A 15671-nucleotide genomic window follows, 5' to 3' on the forward strand; every position below is an offset into this window, starting at 1 on the left:
AGCATCATCTAGAACTGCTCAAGGCTTGTGTGCAGCCTAAGACTCAGAGTTTTGTAGGATGTAGGACCCTTAAATCTCACTAGAGGACACTGGAAACACCTGGTGAGGAGCACCAGTGTTGTGCACATGTGGTCAAGACACACCTTGATGACATCAGCACATCCCCTCTTCATTTTATTCTTGGAAACTCATGGCCCTTTTTTGACATATTTACAAAACAGAAGTTTTCTTGGTGCTTGGCATCCCAGTATTTTGTCCAGGATGTGGAAGACTAGTGTATGATGATGCCCAGGGTGTAAGAGGCTCATAAAAGACCATTAGAGGAAAAACTCATTAGCCAAGACCTGGAACACATTGAATGATCCCTTCTGCTGGACTCTTCCCTCTTTTTTTCCACTTGGGATATGTGATGAGTGTTGTTAAAACACAGTGTTGAGTTCCCTGAAAGAGCTGGGATGTGAGAGGCAAATGCAGCACTTTGTTATAGAAACTACTGAAAGTTAAAAAACTTGTTAAATAAACTCATTTTTTATCAGTCTAGAGTGTTATTGTGTAGAGTTCTGAGATTGGCAGATATAACAAATTATTCCCCTGACTACACAGGGTGATGTTTTTCAGGAGGGGGACAGGGTGCTGGTTTGGAGATGGGGTTGGAGGTGATGTCCAAGCAGTGGCTGTCCATGGGGATCCCTTTCATACCATCTCCCCTGGAGCAGCAGCAGCTCCTGGGGAAGGTGATCCCCCCCTTTGGCAAAGCCTGCCCGTGATGGTCAGATGCCCATCTCATGGGCAGCTCACCAAAGCACCACATCATCTGCCAGCCAGTGCAGTCCCAGTGCACTGCAAAGATGTGGGATGGGGGGACGTAAAAATAATAATTTGAGCAGTTCCTAAAACACCTGGTTTCAGCTTTGCATAAACTAGACCAGACAAGGCAGTTTCAGGCCAGTTCCACACTAGAGAGTTTTGCTGACAGAGGAGGGATGGGATTTTTTTTTTAAATGATACATTTATATTAGCAAAAAGTCTGGTGAAAACAGTTACACAGCTAGAAGAGTGCTTTTGCTGATGCAGCTTATTTGAAACAGGGGAAGCTGTATAAAGTACAATATAAGGCTCCTCTGTTGTGCTGCAAGCATTTAACAGGCACAAAGTTTCTAGACAAAACCCTTTGCCAATCATGTACCTAGCTCTTTCCAGCTCATCTGCCCCCTTCCTAAAATATCTTCCAGGAAGATGGTCCCATTTGCTAGGTAGGTTTTCTTCCAACACCTGGGAAACCTTTGGACTTTGCACTGGACTCATTTCCTAAGGCTCTATAGGAAATATATAATGCCCTAGCCTGAAAGATGCTCCCCAGTGCACACCGTGAACTTCAGCAGCTGCTTCTCTGAGGCTTGTACCTCACATCTTGGAGTCTTTTTTCCAGGACACTTTGGCCATTGGGAAAGCAAGCGTTTCACATGTCCAAATCACCTTCTTGTGAGGTGGGGACAACCTACAAGCTGCGTGGTGTTAGGTGGGGATCTGTGCACCACTACAATCTGAACTTTTTGTTGCCAGCAAAGACCTCAAAACACCTCTCTGCATAATAAATTCCAGCATAAAGTAGGAATAGTCTTTGTTTTAATAGGTCTATCAGAAGGTTATTTCTGTTTTTCTCACCCATCAGAAGTGTACCTGTATCTCCCTAAACCTGTTTTTCCTACCAGTTCAGCAGCCTAGCTGAAGGCAACATAATTCCTGCTTTTCTGTGGGCAGTACACTTTTCGTTGTCGTGGATAACTCGACTGCAGGGTTGAAAGCTCCTAATATCCTCATTCAATAGCCACTGCATGAAAAATTATTCACATCCAAGGCTGTAAAGTAATTTGCCAATGTGCAGGTGCATCTTGGAGAGGGGAATTTTGATCAAACACTGGTTTGAAGCAGAACAGATTGCCTACTCCAGTGATTTCTCAGTGAACAAAAGTGACATGAATTGCCCAATTAGTCAGCCAGAAAAGGGTTATTGCAAACCAGTGTTTTGTTCAGCTTTAGGTTAACCTGTGCATTAAAAAAAAAAATTAAATTTTAAAAAATTATTTCGACATTTACATATATTTATTCAAATTAGTTACATCTGCTCTGTAATGTGCTCTGAAAAAACCCTCTTGGTTCACACATTTACATAGTGTTTAATGAATCATAAATAAGACATTTATGAATCATGTGCAAATGGCCTGTTTACATACACCATGTAAACTATGTAAATTTCCTTTTTTTCTTGGTGTAACGGTAGTAGTCTTTGAACAGAAACCTGATTGAGAGGCATCATTCAGCCCCCTCTGAGATCCTTCTGACAATCTTTTTTTTTTCACCAATATTTTCTGGAGGTGTCCCATGGAGATCCCCAAACTTGGTTTAAGGCCAAGTATAAATCATAGAATCATTTGGGTTGGGAGGGACCCTGAAGATCATCCAGTTCCAATTCCTGCTCTGGGCTCATCCCAGCAGGTCCCTGTCCCTCCTGTGCTGGGAGCCCAGGGCTGGATGCAGTGCTCCAGGTGGGTCTCAGCAGAGCAGAGCAGAGGGGCAGAATCCCCTCCCTGCCCTGCTGCCCACGGGGCTCTGGATGCAGCCCAGGACACGTTTGGTCCTGTGAGTGCACAGTGCTGGGTCACACTGAGCATCCTTGTTCAAAATACAATTATCCACTAGCAGAAAACATCCTGCTTTGGCAAGAAATACCACCTGCCTGAGCTATCTTATATATTAACAATCATATAAGTTAACTTTATATTTCAAAAAACAATTTAAGTTTCAAAACTTTGGGCTTATTTCAAATGAACTTTATAAATATATTAAAAATATCATCCAAACTTGTAGATACATGTCTCTGAGTGGGCATGAATGACAAATCTCCAGTTTACAGGCTGTGACTTCCGTTATATCCTGATTTTAAAAAGCTTATGTTAAACATTTTTTTTCCTGCAACTTATTTAGTATTGCGAGGGCTACTAACTTATGTTATTTTTCATTTGGACTTGGTTCCAATATACTATATTTATCACATTCCTCTTGGATTGCAGTCTGAGCAATGTTGTCATTTCATTTACTGCAAACTGACTGCAAAAATTGATCAGAAGTTGATTTGGAAGACTTTGGTGCCTAGATTTTAAGAGGCAGATAAAGATTTTATAAATAACCAAACCATTTTTGTTTGTTGTTTGCTGGTTTGGTTTTTCCAAAATTTGCTGGATTATTTCCAAGTACTCATGTGAAGTCAGAAGCTGTTAAGTTTTTTCGAGCCAGCCACCTGAAAAGACTGGCAGCTTCTGAGATGTGTCACCTCGGTGAAGTCACCGCTCGTGTTGCATGTGATACTGAGCCATCTTGGCTTTTGCATCCCTCCTGAAATATGGTAAGCATCTCTTTATTTTGTTCCAGAAGACAGAAAACTCTTTGTGGGCATGCTCAATAAGCAGCAGTCGGAAGACGATGTGCGCAGGCTATTCGAGGCGTTTGGCAACATCGAGGAGTGCACAATCCTTCGGGGACCCGATGGCAACAGCAAAGGTAAGGCATGCCTTGTGCTGAGCTAGACCCTGCTCTTCATGTATATGTCATTTTCTGGTGTGACAAAAGTATCATGCAGCCCCCAGAAGAGCACCTCTTATTTAGGAGGGGGCACATTTCTACTCTGCTGGTCAGAGGAAAAAGCTGATCATGTTGTAAAACACTCACCTCCAGTGGGCTATGGGTCACCACATGCAAACTGGTGCCTCCCCTCTGAACAGGGCCTTTACATTCACTCAAGATGTGCTCTCATCCACCCCCTTGAACAGGATGACTCTTTCTTTAAAAAAAGCCAATATTGGTACTTTACCTCTTGGCTCACGGGCTCCATCATCGCCTCTGTTTGTCTCTCATCCACCAGCCCCAGGTCTTTCCCTTCTTCACCTGCTCTTTGTATGGGCTCATACCAGGCAGTGATTGCAGCTGCAAGGGTACAGGTGCCAGTTAATATATTACACTCATTACACATTTACTGTTTGAAACACGTAAATACCTCATTGCAAAACTAGGTGCCTTTCCTACTTTTGCCACTTTTTTTACCTGGATATCACAAAAAATCTTCTGCTACAGCCCAGGCATGAGAGTGAGGCTTCTTTCTGGTGCAGGAAGGTCATATTTTTCCCCAAAAGTCTCCAAATGAAGTAACTTGAGTCTGAATAGGAAACCCTCTCCTCCTGGCAGTTAATGTGTCCATTAAATATTGATCTGCATATAATATAGCATAAACTATGTTGGCATGTGCAACACCAGAGAAGAGGCCAGTCCTGCCGACATTGTTCTTATCTCACTGGATATTTTGACAAGGGACAACATCAACCAGCACATTTTTGCAACAATGTCTTTCTCCAGTGCATCACTGCGATTTGGATATTTTTGCAAAAAAATCCAAATTGCTGTGATGCACTGGAGAAAGACATTGTTATCCCAAAAAATCACTGGTGGCCAAAAAAATTACTTTACACCAGCCTCATAGTTGTCCAACACACATCAGCACAAATCAACCTTCTTGATATAAATGAAAATAAACTGTGGGCACCTTTTTTCAGTTTTGGGGTTACTTCATTACCACAACACCCAAAGACAGGGGCTGGCCCACAGGGAAGTAATAGTCTAGGATGTCCTAGAGAAGCTCCAACCATCATAACAGCAGACAGTTAAGCATGTCATTCACTGAACAAATCAGTAAATTGGGAAAAAGCAAAAAAAAGCATGTCAGCCTGCTTCCACCTGGAATGAAATCTAATGACAAAGGAGTTAAACAGAGTAATAATAAAGGCAATAAAGTCTGAGTTCTGTGAGAAACAAATTCCAGAGGACATCCAACCCACAGACTTGTCTTCATACTTGCTCTATCTCTTTTTTTTTTCCTTCTAAAACAATTTCATTATAAGAGAGAATCTGAGTGGCAGCTCCATATTGCTAACCAGTTTAATTATTAGTGCTAGCAGACTGCAGTCTCAGGCTGACGTTTCACTGAGCTGTTCAGGATCAATACTGAGCCTTGACAGAGTTAATATTACCAGCTTCCATTTGCTGGTGCTATTTACTGAGAATGTGAAGCTCCTAATTTACACACACACAGTTTCGTGCATGCACACATGCACACAGAGCAGTCAATCCAATGGAAAACTTAAGGCTAGTGCCCTTATCTTAGGAGACAGTCAGGCAAGCCACAACTCCCACAAAGTTATTCCCAGTCTGTAATGTTTTCCATCTGCTAGAAACCAATATGTGACACACATTGCTTGTAAGCTACTTATTTTGGGTAAAACCCATAAGGCTTAAATTCTACGTAAGTTGAGATTTAAGCAGATTGTCTAAATTCCAGATAGCAGTCAGATCCCATGCACTTAAATCCCGCCCAGACCACCAGGTATCCCTGTGGTGAGCCTCTGCACCCTTCAGGTAGCTCAGTGCAAGCACTGCTCTCAGAAGCTGGGTAGAGCTGGGTAGCAGCTCCCCAGTTTAATCCCATCACAGCCCAGGCATAACCAAAAAGCTGCCTAAGCCTTTCCTGAAGCTGTGGGTGCTCTCCTGAGCCATGGGCCATGGCCTTCAGAGTCTGCAGAAATACCTCCTGCATGAATTGCAGCGCTAGGAACAGTGGCTGGAGCAGGTAACCAAGTGGCAGAAGAGCTGGGACTGAGGAATTTCTCACCCTGAAGGGGAATGCAGCACCTGTGTTCCCTGGGAGAGGATGAAGTGCTTCTGCACCACTCCAGGGTCCTGCAGGAGTGCAGGAGTTCTCAGGTGAGGGACCTGAAGTGGATCCAGAAGGACCCACAGAGTCTTCATTGCTGCTGCTGCTCTCTGTGCAGCTATTCTTTTTCCCTTTTTAATTTTTTCCCATTCAGAAGTCTGCCTCAATAACTCAAAAAGTAAAAACTTCCAACACCACCCTCCATAAGAAAAGCCTTACCCTGTGCAATTACAATCCTAGGGCCTGATTCTGCAGTCTCCTCCAAGCTGCCAAAACAATCAGAGCAGCCCTTCCAGCCCTAGCCTGGAAGCAAAGGAACAAGAAAACCTTAAGCACATGTATCACCCTGTTCAGCAGAGGTTATATCTCTGTGTGTGTCAAAATCCCTTCACACTCCAGAGCTGCTCCTGTCAAAAGGACACCATTGTTCTGAGGAGAGTGACATGACTCACATCCTCTGCTCACCCACTCCTGGAGGCAGTTCTGGTGACAATGGGAAGGAAGATTATGTGCACTTCTGGTGTTGTGTACAGAAGCCATCTGATTGAATGCACAAACAAAAAGGACAAAATGTTGGGATCTGTGCTATTGCCTTGCCATTTACACCAGTAAAAGCTGAGTTTTCACTCATCTTGCTACCTCAAAACCTACTGGAAGCAGTTAATAGAAAGCAGTAGGAGGGATCCCATTAGCATCCTGAGCATTAAACAAGATAAATGCCTGCTACTCCCTTTATTCCCACCTTTATCCAGCTCCACTGATCCATCAGGACCCTCAGCACAGGGGTGAATTTCACCTGACAAGAGTGAAGCCTTCAACATGACAGCAGCACCACAGCCAAAAATCCTGCTCTAAATTAAATTGGTGACTGGAACAGGAAAGCTTTTGTATATTTGCTAATCAGCATCTTCTTTTTAGAGGCAGAAAGTACAAAAGAATCTCTGCAAATAATTAAACACCCTAATTCTGGATTATCTCTGATTAATGAAGAGGAAGACGCAGTATCTCAGGAGCCTGGGAATGCTGGGCTGGGATTATGTCATAATTGATCCCTATTGTTTCCAGCTGAAGTTTATCTATCTCATTTTCTCATGATTGTCTCTTCTCAGCTCCTTATAAATTAGATCCAACTATTAGCAATAATCATTGGGCCTTTCCTGAAATGCAGCCTGAGCACAGTGCTGAGAGGGTGATGCAAAGTGAACAGCCCTCAAAGTGAACTGTAAGATATTTTATATGTGTATATTATTTTTAGAACAGGCTATCACTACTTTCTTCAATCTCACTTCTATCAGCCTGCAGTGATGATTTTAGGGACCTTTGGGGTTCATTCTTCTACTTTGCATCTCTTCTAATTTCACCCTGTGCTGTAGGGATCCAAAAGGGTGTGAAGACTTTCTAAACTTGCTGCAAAGGGGCTGGAGAGCCATCCCACTGTCAGGACTGGCATCCTGTGCCCTGCAATCTGCACCCCTTCAGGGAAACTGAGAGGGCTTTGCAAATTGATTAAAAGCTCAAAAGTCGTTGGTAGTAATAGAAGAGGATGGAAGCCAAAACTTCTCAGATCTCTCCCAATCTGTTCCAGAAACTGCCTTAGCATATGGAAATTACCCTTCCCATCTCTGAGTCAGTTTGCTTGTAGCTGGGAGTGTTGGCAATACTTCCCCCCACTCTAGAAGTGCATGTAACCCTTTGAAGTGTTGATCATTTCTGCACTCCAGCACAAACCCATAAATGCACCTTTCTGCCCTAAAACCTTATGTAAGAGTTTGATGTGAGATTCCCCACACAGCAATACAGGCCAGAGAAACACTGCCCACATTTCTCTAATGTCCAGACGAGAACACCTACACAGGCACTGACTTTGCAGCTATGAAAAACTTAAGATTCAAGTTTCATTGGTGGCAGGATGGTAATCAACACATGGGTACCTCTCCCACCCCTGCTACTTCACCAGAAGGTGTCTCATGCTTTGCCAGACCTAAGTGGCTTGGAGCCAAGACAAGCTCTGGGCAGTCTGTCACAGAGCTCTACCAAGCAGTGAAATCATAAGGTACCTTGTGGGTTTGGAGTAACTTGAATACCTTCTGTACATTTGTCCTGTGCTTGCTTGTGTTAAGAATGTGCAGCTTTCCAGTGACTTGCACATGCTTCCATGCTGTTTCTTACAACCACAGAGGGAGGAACGCTCATCATTAGATCTAATATCAATAAAAGAAACAGCTTTTTCACTCAATAAATTGTAAAACTGTGCAAGATTCTGCCATGGAAAGCTGTGGATGTCAAAACATGACTGGATCCAAGATGTTCTTGCTAAGTTTGTGTCTGTCAGTACTTATTACAATTAATGTGGGGATTCTGGAAGCAGCTTAGCCTTAAGAGGTCCTCAGGCTGCCAATGTTTGGACTCTGGAAAAGGACCAGGACTGTGACAGTGTTCACAGGGGTTCTTGGATGAGGGAAGAGACAAGCATCTGACTCCATGTTTCAGAAGGCTTGATTTATTATTTTATGATATACATTACATTAAAACTGTACTAAAAGAATAGAAGAAAAAGATCTCGTCAGAAGGCTAGCTAAGCTAAGAATAGAAAGGAATGATAACAAAGGTTTGTGGCTCGGGCTCTGTGTCCAAGCCAGCTGACTGTGATTGGCCATTAATTACAAACAACCACATGAGACCAATCCCAGATGCACCTGTTGCATTCCACAGCAGCTGATAATCATTGTTTACGTTTTGTTCCTGAGGCCTCTCAACTTCTCAGGAGGAAAATCCTAAGGAAAGGATTTTTCATGAAAAGATGTCTGCAACACAGGAGACTTTTTTTTTTTCTTATTCCTTCTTCACAGCCATATTATTGGTCAGTTCTGAGGACAGGATACTTAGCTAGATGGAATTTCATGATACCCATGCAAACTTTCTTATGCTCTTCTTTTTCCTCTTCCAGGGTGTGCATTTGTGAAATACTCTTCACATGCAGAGGCCCAAGCTGCCATCAATGCCTTGCATGGCAGCCAGACAATGCCGGTGAGTAGCTCCATCACACAGGCAAGTGAGAATTGGGCCAGCCCTGGCTGCCCTGTGGCCTGATTGAGGAGGAGAAATTATTTATCTGTGCTCTGCAACTCATCATCCAGGAAGGCCCAGGGCCTTGGGTATGCTTAACTCACCAGAGGAAAGGCTGGGATGGCATTGTCATTCCTCACAGGCACAGAACCCCAATGGGTGCCATGTTCTGTCACCAGCAGTTTTGATGGCCTGAAAAAAAGATATATAGTTCACACATGCCAAAAAGTTTGGGTCAGACTCACTGTGGGCACAACCTCTCAATTTTCAGAGGGATGAATCAAGTAAAAACTGGTGTCTAATGTTTTTTTTCATTTTCCCTCCTCTGAGAGCGCCTGTCTCTAGGTAAAGGATGAAGAACTTTTTGCCAGCTCTCAGCAGAGAGAAGCATGTTCACATCATGGTAGTGGCGGCTAGAGATAAATCACGGCAGAGATGGGTGCCTGTCTCTGTTACCAAAAAAGTACCAACCTGGGCATAGGTCTGGTCCCCTTCACCTGCCCCTTGAAAGGTGTCAGACCTTGGTGTCAGACCAATTACTGGATCTTCCTGGAAATATCTGAGGGATCAGTCCACTTGCACAAATTTCTAGTCATATGGGGTTTCAAGACTGATTGTTCAATTAAACAGAACTGGGGTTGTATTTCAATGCAAATAGATATCTGTGCACCACCATGAGACAGAGAAGGATATAAGGCATTCCACTGTCAGTAGGAGAAGAAAATCTGGAACAAGTTGTTTTGGTTTATTATAATAGTGTATTATTTTTATTACTAATTATTCACAGTGTAAATCATGGAAGGCTAAGAAGCATGTTGACAGCTTGGAAAGGATACAAGAAAGCTCAATTAAAAATATTTGAGAGTGTAAAATCTCCCTTTCAGTAAGAGACTCTAATGTAAATTCATGAATTTATCCAAATAAGTTTAAAGTGGGTCCGACAGATTTTCTCTAGATCTTTGCAGGGATGAAAAAAGAAAATTCTTTACAAGCAAAAAGGTTTCTAAAACTAGCAAATTATCAAGATCTCATTTTTTGGAACCCCATCTTAGACAAATCAGTTTAAAACTGGTACATGTTTACCAGTGACGGTACCAAAAAAAGTCTCCTCAAATATGGGGTCTCCATTTTTTGAAGTACTTAAATACTTTTAAGAGTCTCTTCCTAAAAGGCTCCTCCTAAAAAAAAACAGACATTGGGCTTGATGCTGACATCCCATACTGATATAAAATGGGCACCTTTCCTGAGACAGGTTAAAGAGGTACTTTTAGTTACATTCTTTCAAACTTTGACTCAAAGTGATAGAGTCTATAAGCTGACATCAAGAATTTCAATTCAGTAGGGTGTGGTACCACAAAAAGGTTTAGTAAAAAGTCAGTCCTCATCCCAAAAACTCTGCAAATTCCTGTGACAAAGGCAAGAGGAAGACATGAAAAAACAGACAAAACCCAAGGAGAGTTAAAGATTTTGTCTAGATATCGTATACCCAAAATATCATTATTCCTCCCCAGGCCTTTCCCTTCCTACTTTCCCAACACTTTGGATTAGAAAAACATACTCATCTCACAGCTACCTGGAAACAACTTATGACTCCATCCTGGTGGTATCACCTGAACTTAGGATACACAAAACACATGAGAATTTGACCACTTCATGGATCAATTTTATGGGACCATTTGTCCTCTTAACTTATCTGACTCAAACATCTCTTATAGAAATATTCTTTAATAACCAGAGCTGGGCATCTGAAAAAGCAACAAAATTTGTCCTTTACTAGATGGCCATCCCAGACTCAGAATCAAGTTCTCACAGCTTCACAAGTTTCCACAGATTGGATGAACCTCACAATTCAGACTCCTAGTTCACAGAAAAAGCAAGGAGGAAATTAATTTCATGATAAGCTAAGTTACATGGCATTGCCTCACGTCTCCCATGAGCTACAAGCAGCCACAACAATGCCACCTGTGAGGGCCTGCAGGGTGACCAACACTCAATGAAGACGTGGAGCAGAACAGGTTTTTCCCCACAGTGTCTCAAAATTTCTAAGGCTCTTTGAAGGAGATAGGCCAAATCCTGCCAGGATCTCAGTGCCCATTCTTGTTTTCATGGCACTTTGGGGCCTGCAGCGTCACTCAGGACTTATTTGGATGTTCACAGGGAAATGCAGCCACCTCGTGGTGATATGCAGACGCAGCCCATCGTGCTTGGGAAGGAGGGGGGCATCTCTGCCATCTTCCTTCAGCCCCCTTCCATTCCTCTCGCCACCAGGACTGGCCTCATTTGCCCAGCTGTGATGCCAACTCAACGTTGTTGCTGTGGCTCAGCCAATTTTCATGGTTTGTCCTCGTGTACCACCAGCAGGGCATCCATCATCATTCCTGTCAGGTCTCGGGCCGCTCGTTCCTGCAGCAGACTCCTGTTTCTCCACAGCTGTCAGGATTATTGCTCTGCTGTGACTTCCTGTTCACACAACATATGTTGCCTAATAGTTTCAAAAGGCAACTTTCTTTTATGAAAGTTCCTTTCTTTTTTTTTTTTTTTTTTTAATTAACCTTACCTTGGACAGGTGCCTGACCATCAGCCATTACAAACCCATTTCTCTGTGCAAGGCACTTGTTTCTCCTAAGGGTCCACCAAGTCTAAATCTTTCCAATTTTTACACAATCCATTTCCTTTAGAAATAAACTACCCAAAATCCCCTACTTTTGAGCAGGCAGAAAGTTCCTTCTATACCTACCTATCAAGAGAGCTTCCTTTTTGTCTTTTTAGATCATATTTTCTATTAGCTCATCAACTTTATGAGACTGTTTTACTGGATATCTGTATCATCCTTTATAAGAGACCAAAATCTTCATGTACTTTTGCTTGTATTTGTAACATATTTACAGTAATTATATGTCCTGTACTTTTAGTTTTGATTACTCCTTCCCTCCTGTCTCTGTTTCCCATCCATATGGGGACATAAACAGGTCCCTTCCTATCTTTCTCTTCTCTTCCTATTCCAAGTCTTGTCCCTAACAGCCTTTTCCACCAACACAAATTCAGCTGCTATTGCTGTAGTGACAGCTTGCAGAACTAATTTCTCTGCTTCAGGGCTGACTCCTGTCCAACCTAAAATCTTGGTCTGTCTTTCCATCTCCTGGTGGATGTTTAGCTGTCAGAACAAGCTCAATATGTATAAAACTGAGCTCTTGAACTTTTCCACCCAAAACCTGTCTTTTCTATCCTCCACCTTCATTCTCAATCACTGTGGACAATATTATCATTCTACCTGTCAGTCATGCTCTTCCTAGGCATCCTCCTCAGCTTGGTTTTCTCCTTCTCCCCATGTCTTCATATCTGGACAACAGCCAAATTGCACAAGAGTCATTCTGCAGAACACATTAGTAATCTAAGATGTGGCCTTGTCCATCCACCCACACAGAACAAACTCTTCCCAAAACTTCATTGAAGTATCATAAAATAGAAAGGGACCTTGAAGATCATCTACATGTCCATTAGCAGGAGTAGAGACACTGCCAACTGCACCAGGTTGGTCAAGGCCTTATCTAAGCAGGCCTTGGTCACTGCCAGGGATGGAGCACCCACAGCTCTTCTCTGGGCAGCAGGCTCTACTGCCTCACCACTCTCACAGTAACAATTCTTTTCCTAACAGCTGACCTAAGCCTGCCCTCTTTCAGTCTGAAGCCATTCCCCTCTCTCCTGTCACTCCAGACCCTTGTCAAAAGCCCCTCTTCAGCTCTCTTGTAGCCCTTTAGGCACAGGAAGATGCTGTAAAGTCTCCCTGGAGCCTTCTCTTCTCCACCCTTCACAACACCAACTCTCTCAGCCTGTCTTCACAGGAGAGGTGCCCAAGCCCTCTGAGCGTCTTTGTGGTCTCCTCTGGACTCGATCCAACAGCTCCTTCTTATGTTTGGGCCCCCAGATCAGGATGCAGCACTGCAGGAGGGATCTCAAGAGAGTGGAGTAGAGAGCAGAATCACACACATTTCAGTCACAGCAGCTATCCTGCCCAGAAGATACACAGGGTTAAAAGACAGAGTATTTTTGCACCCTTTTCACCATCTTGCCCACTGAGGCAACTCAGAATTTCTTTGGTTATAAATTCATTCCTGGAAGGGGTAGAATGGTACTGTTACTGTGCACATTTCCTGCACAGGGGTGAGAAGAAGTGAAGAGTGTGATGTGCTTGGCTTATCTTTAACTATCCTAAAGTTTGTCACCTATTCTAAATATCTTCTAGGATTCCTGCAGAAAGGCGAGAGAGACATTTCCAGAGATTTGTACATTCTTCATTTTTTCTGTGCTAGGATGGGCAATATCACCTTCTGGGCATGCCTGTCCCATTATAATGGATAACTCAATAACAGGCTTAGACTGAATACCTGAGGTGGGACTCATCAAACCTAATTTGAGACATCCAGAAGTTAAGAAACTCATGTCTGAGGTTGTCATCTAAGTTTGTCATCTAAGTTTCTCTTATAATCAATAGAGGAAAATAGATACCTCTGGAGAAATTTTATTTTAGAGAAATAGATTTTGAAACGTGTCAAACTAATAGGCAAGCCCAAATAGAAGTGTGCTTTTTAGCTAATTTTAGGCATCAATTTGCTGTGGCACTCCAGCTCCAAAATAGTGGTTCTTCATCCAAAGGACAACTTAGAATGAAAAAAGGACCAGAATGCAAAAAAAGGACCAGTGCTTAAAAACTAAAGACAAAGCCAGTGCAGCTTAAAGTGAACACTTCACATTCAGTGCTGGGAGAACTGAAATCTGTCCTAGATGTTTGTTGCCCAGATAAAGTAATTTGGGATTCAGAAACCAGGCATCCTGCTGCAGAGTCCCCTGACTCCTGTTCCATTAGATGTGCTGTGAACTTGCTTAACACACTAATTGTCAACACTATCTTCATTCCATATCTTTATTTAATTAATGGTGTTCAAGGCAATCAAGACCTCAAGCTTCTGGTGGCTTCTCCTACCACACAGACCAAATTCTCTCTTTGTTTTACTACACAAGCCTGCAGCAGCTTGGTCAAAGCACAGCATTCCCTCTGCATCCAGGCAATAGCATTCCAAGTCTATCTACGGCTGGCTGAACATTTTCCATGAAAATTACTTTTCAGATGGAATCCTTGGTTTTGTGAAAAGGGAAAATGTGAGACTTGGATACAAGCACTGAACAGACGTCTGCCTTTCAGAGAAAGATTCAGTTTAGCTGAACTTTGAAAAAACAGTAGTGTTGCAATGCACAACTTTGTTAACTTGGAGGCTTTCATTTAAATATTTTTCCATGCAGCTCTTATCAACACGAATGACAAAACCAAATTCATCAACAGTGTCCAGGAACCACCACTATCAAATTATGAAATTATAGCTCAGTGTTGTTAGATGACATATAGATTAGATCTCTTGGTACTTTGCAAAGTACTTGTTGTACTTTACACTTTTTATTAAGCAAGAAAATATGAATGGCATAGCATATTGAATGAGGCTAGTTTTGAGTGTCTGTCCATCATGTTCTTTGAAAGTCCACCCATAGTAGAAAAATTCCCAGCCAAACATGGGTAACGATCAGGTGAAAAAATTGTCTTCTTTCCTTAGCCAATGTACCGTCCATCCCTTCATACCATAAGAGATTTTTTTCCATTATTTAGCCTAGAAGAATTTGTCACCTCTTTGGTTTATCAGGTAAGAGTGAGTATGACAGGATCAAAAACTGTCCCAAGAATCACAGAATCACAGAATTATTTGGGTAGGAAGGGACCCTGGAGATCATCTAGTTCCAGTACCATGGCATGGGCAGGGATGCCAGGCACTAAACCAGAGCTTACAAATGGCTTTGTCTTGTGCAGTGGCCTCTTTCAAGCTAATGGCAAACGGGGCACTGGTTCTCATCTTCCTGGCTTTGGAATGCTCAGGCACCCCACCAAGGAAACCACCCCCAGCTCGCACTAATGATTGCTGCTGTTATTGCTGTGCATTCCCATGGTGCAGCTATGACTTTGCAGAGCTCTGTGAGGCTGCCTTCAGAAGCAGCCCCACTGTGGAAACCAGCTGAACAGCTGTGCTCACCCCCCACTAACACAGCAGAGGAATATTTAGGTGGATTCAGGGTGGAGGGGAAAGCAGCGCAGAGTCTGCAGAAGGAGCTCTGAGCAGGTGGAGAAAAGGAGGAAAATGGGCCTTTGTGGGCACGATGAAGCTGCAGCCCGGGTGCTGCGCTCACCAGTGGTGGGGAAGCAGATTTTGCAGGAGCAGGCTGCACCAAAGCACTGAGTCGGCAAGAACTGCCTGGGAGGAGCAGCCTGGTGGCTCCGGTGAGTGGGGGGCCACAATGCCGTAGATCAGCTGAGGTATTTTTAACAATTATTTTGATATAAACAGCTCCGAACTTGAGGAGCTCCATGTAAATGGGAAGCAGTGGGGCTTGTAATTAGATTTGTGTACACTTTCATAAATTGCTGGAAAACATCAAAGCCGTGATAGAAGGCTGTGGTGCACTTTATTTCCTTCTTCTGTTCTTCTGTTAATTGAATGGTTGATGTGTGGATAGGAAGCGTTGGCTTCGCAGAGTACTATTTACAGACCCGCTGACAGCTGCACTGTGAAAATTAACAGGAACAGAGCAGCCTCTGTCACAGCTCTTCCCATGAGGGACTTGCTTCAAATTAGATCATTTCTTTCATAGGAGAAACTTTCCTCATCGCTCCTCCCTCCTTCACAAATACACACTCACATCCAGCTGCACACTCCCTTCTCCCCTCAGGCTCATGGCAGCCTTTAGTGCTCAGAAGGGTTTGTCACTTCCACAAAGTTGGGGTAGTTAGGCTGCTGTTTAAAAGCTG

At 43.1% G+C, this 15671-nt stretch overlaps 1 protein-coding gene across 16 annotated transcripts in view; it reads left to right on the forward strand.

Annotated features, from left to right (window-relative positions):
• The window catches only part of CELF4 (CUGBP Elav-like family member 4), a 712154-nt gene that overhangs the window by 589505 nt on the left and 106978 nt on the right, over nucleotides 1–15671 (forward strand). For 11 of the 16 annotated variants that reach the window (XR_004982016.2, XR_004982017.2, XM_036402637.2 and 8 more), the window contains exons 4-5: nucleotides 3430–3558; nucleotides 8706–8785. Coding sequence is in view for 14 of the 16 variants with exons in the window: in XM_036402637.2 (XP_036258530.1) it covers nucleotides 3430–3558; nucleotides 8706–8785 (209 nt within the window). In the remaining 2 variants the exon portion in view is untranslated. The remainder of the gene's footprint in view (nucleotides 1–3429; nucleotides 3559–8705; nucleotides 8786–15671) is intronic. The other 5 variants (XM_036402647.2, XM_036402643.2, XM_036402635.2 and 2 more) reach the window with 1 other exon arrangement.

This window comes from Molothrus ater, chromosome Z (genome assembly GCF_012460135.2).
Source record: "Molothrus ater isolate BHLD 08-10-18 breed brown headed cowbird chromosome Z, BPBGC_Mater_1.1, whole genome shotgun sequence".
Lineage (NCBI taxonomy): Eukaryota > Metazoa > Chordata > Aves > Passeriformes > Icteridae > Molothrus > Molothrus ater.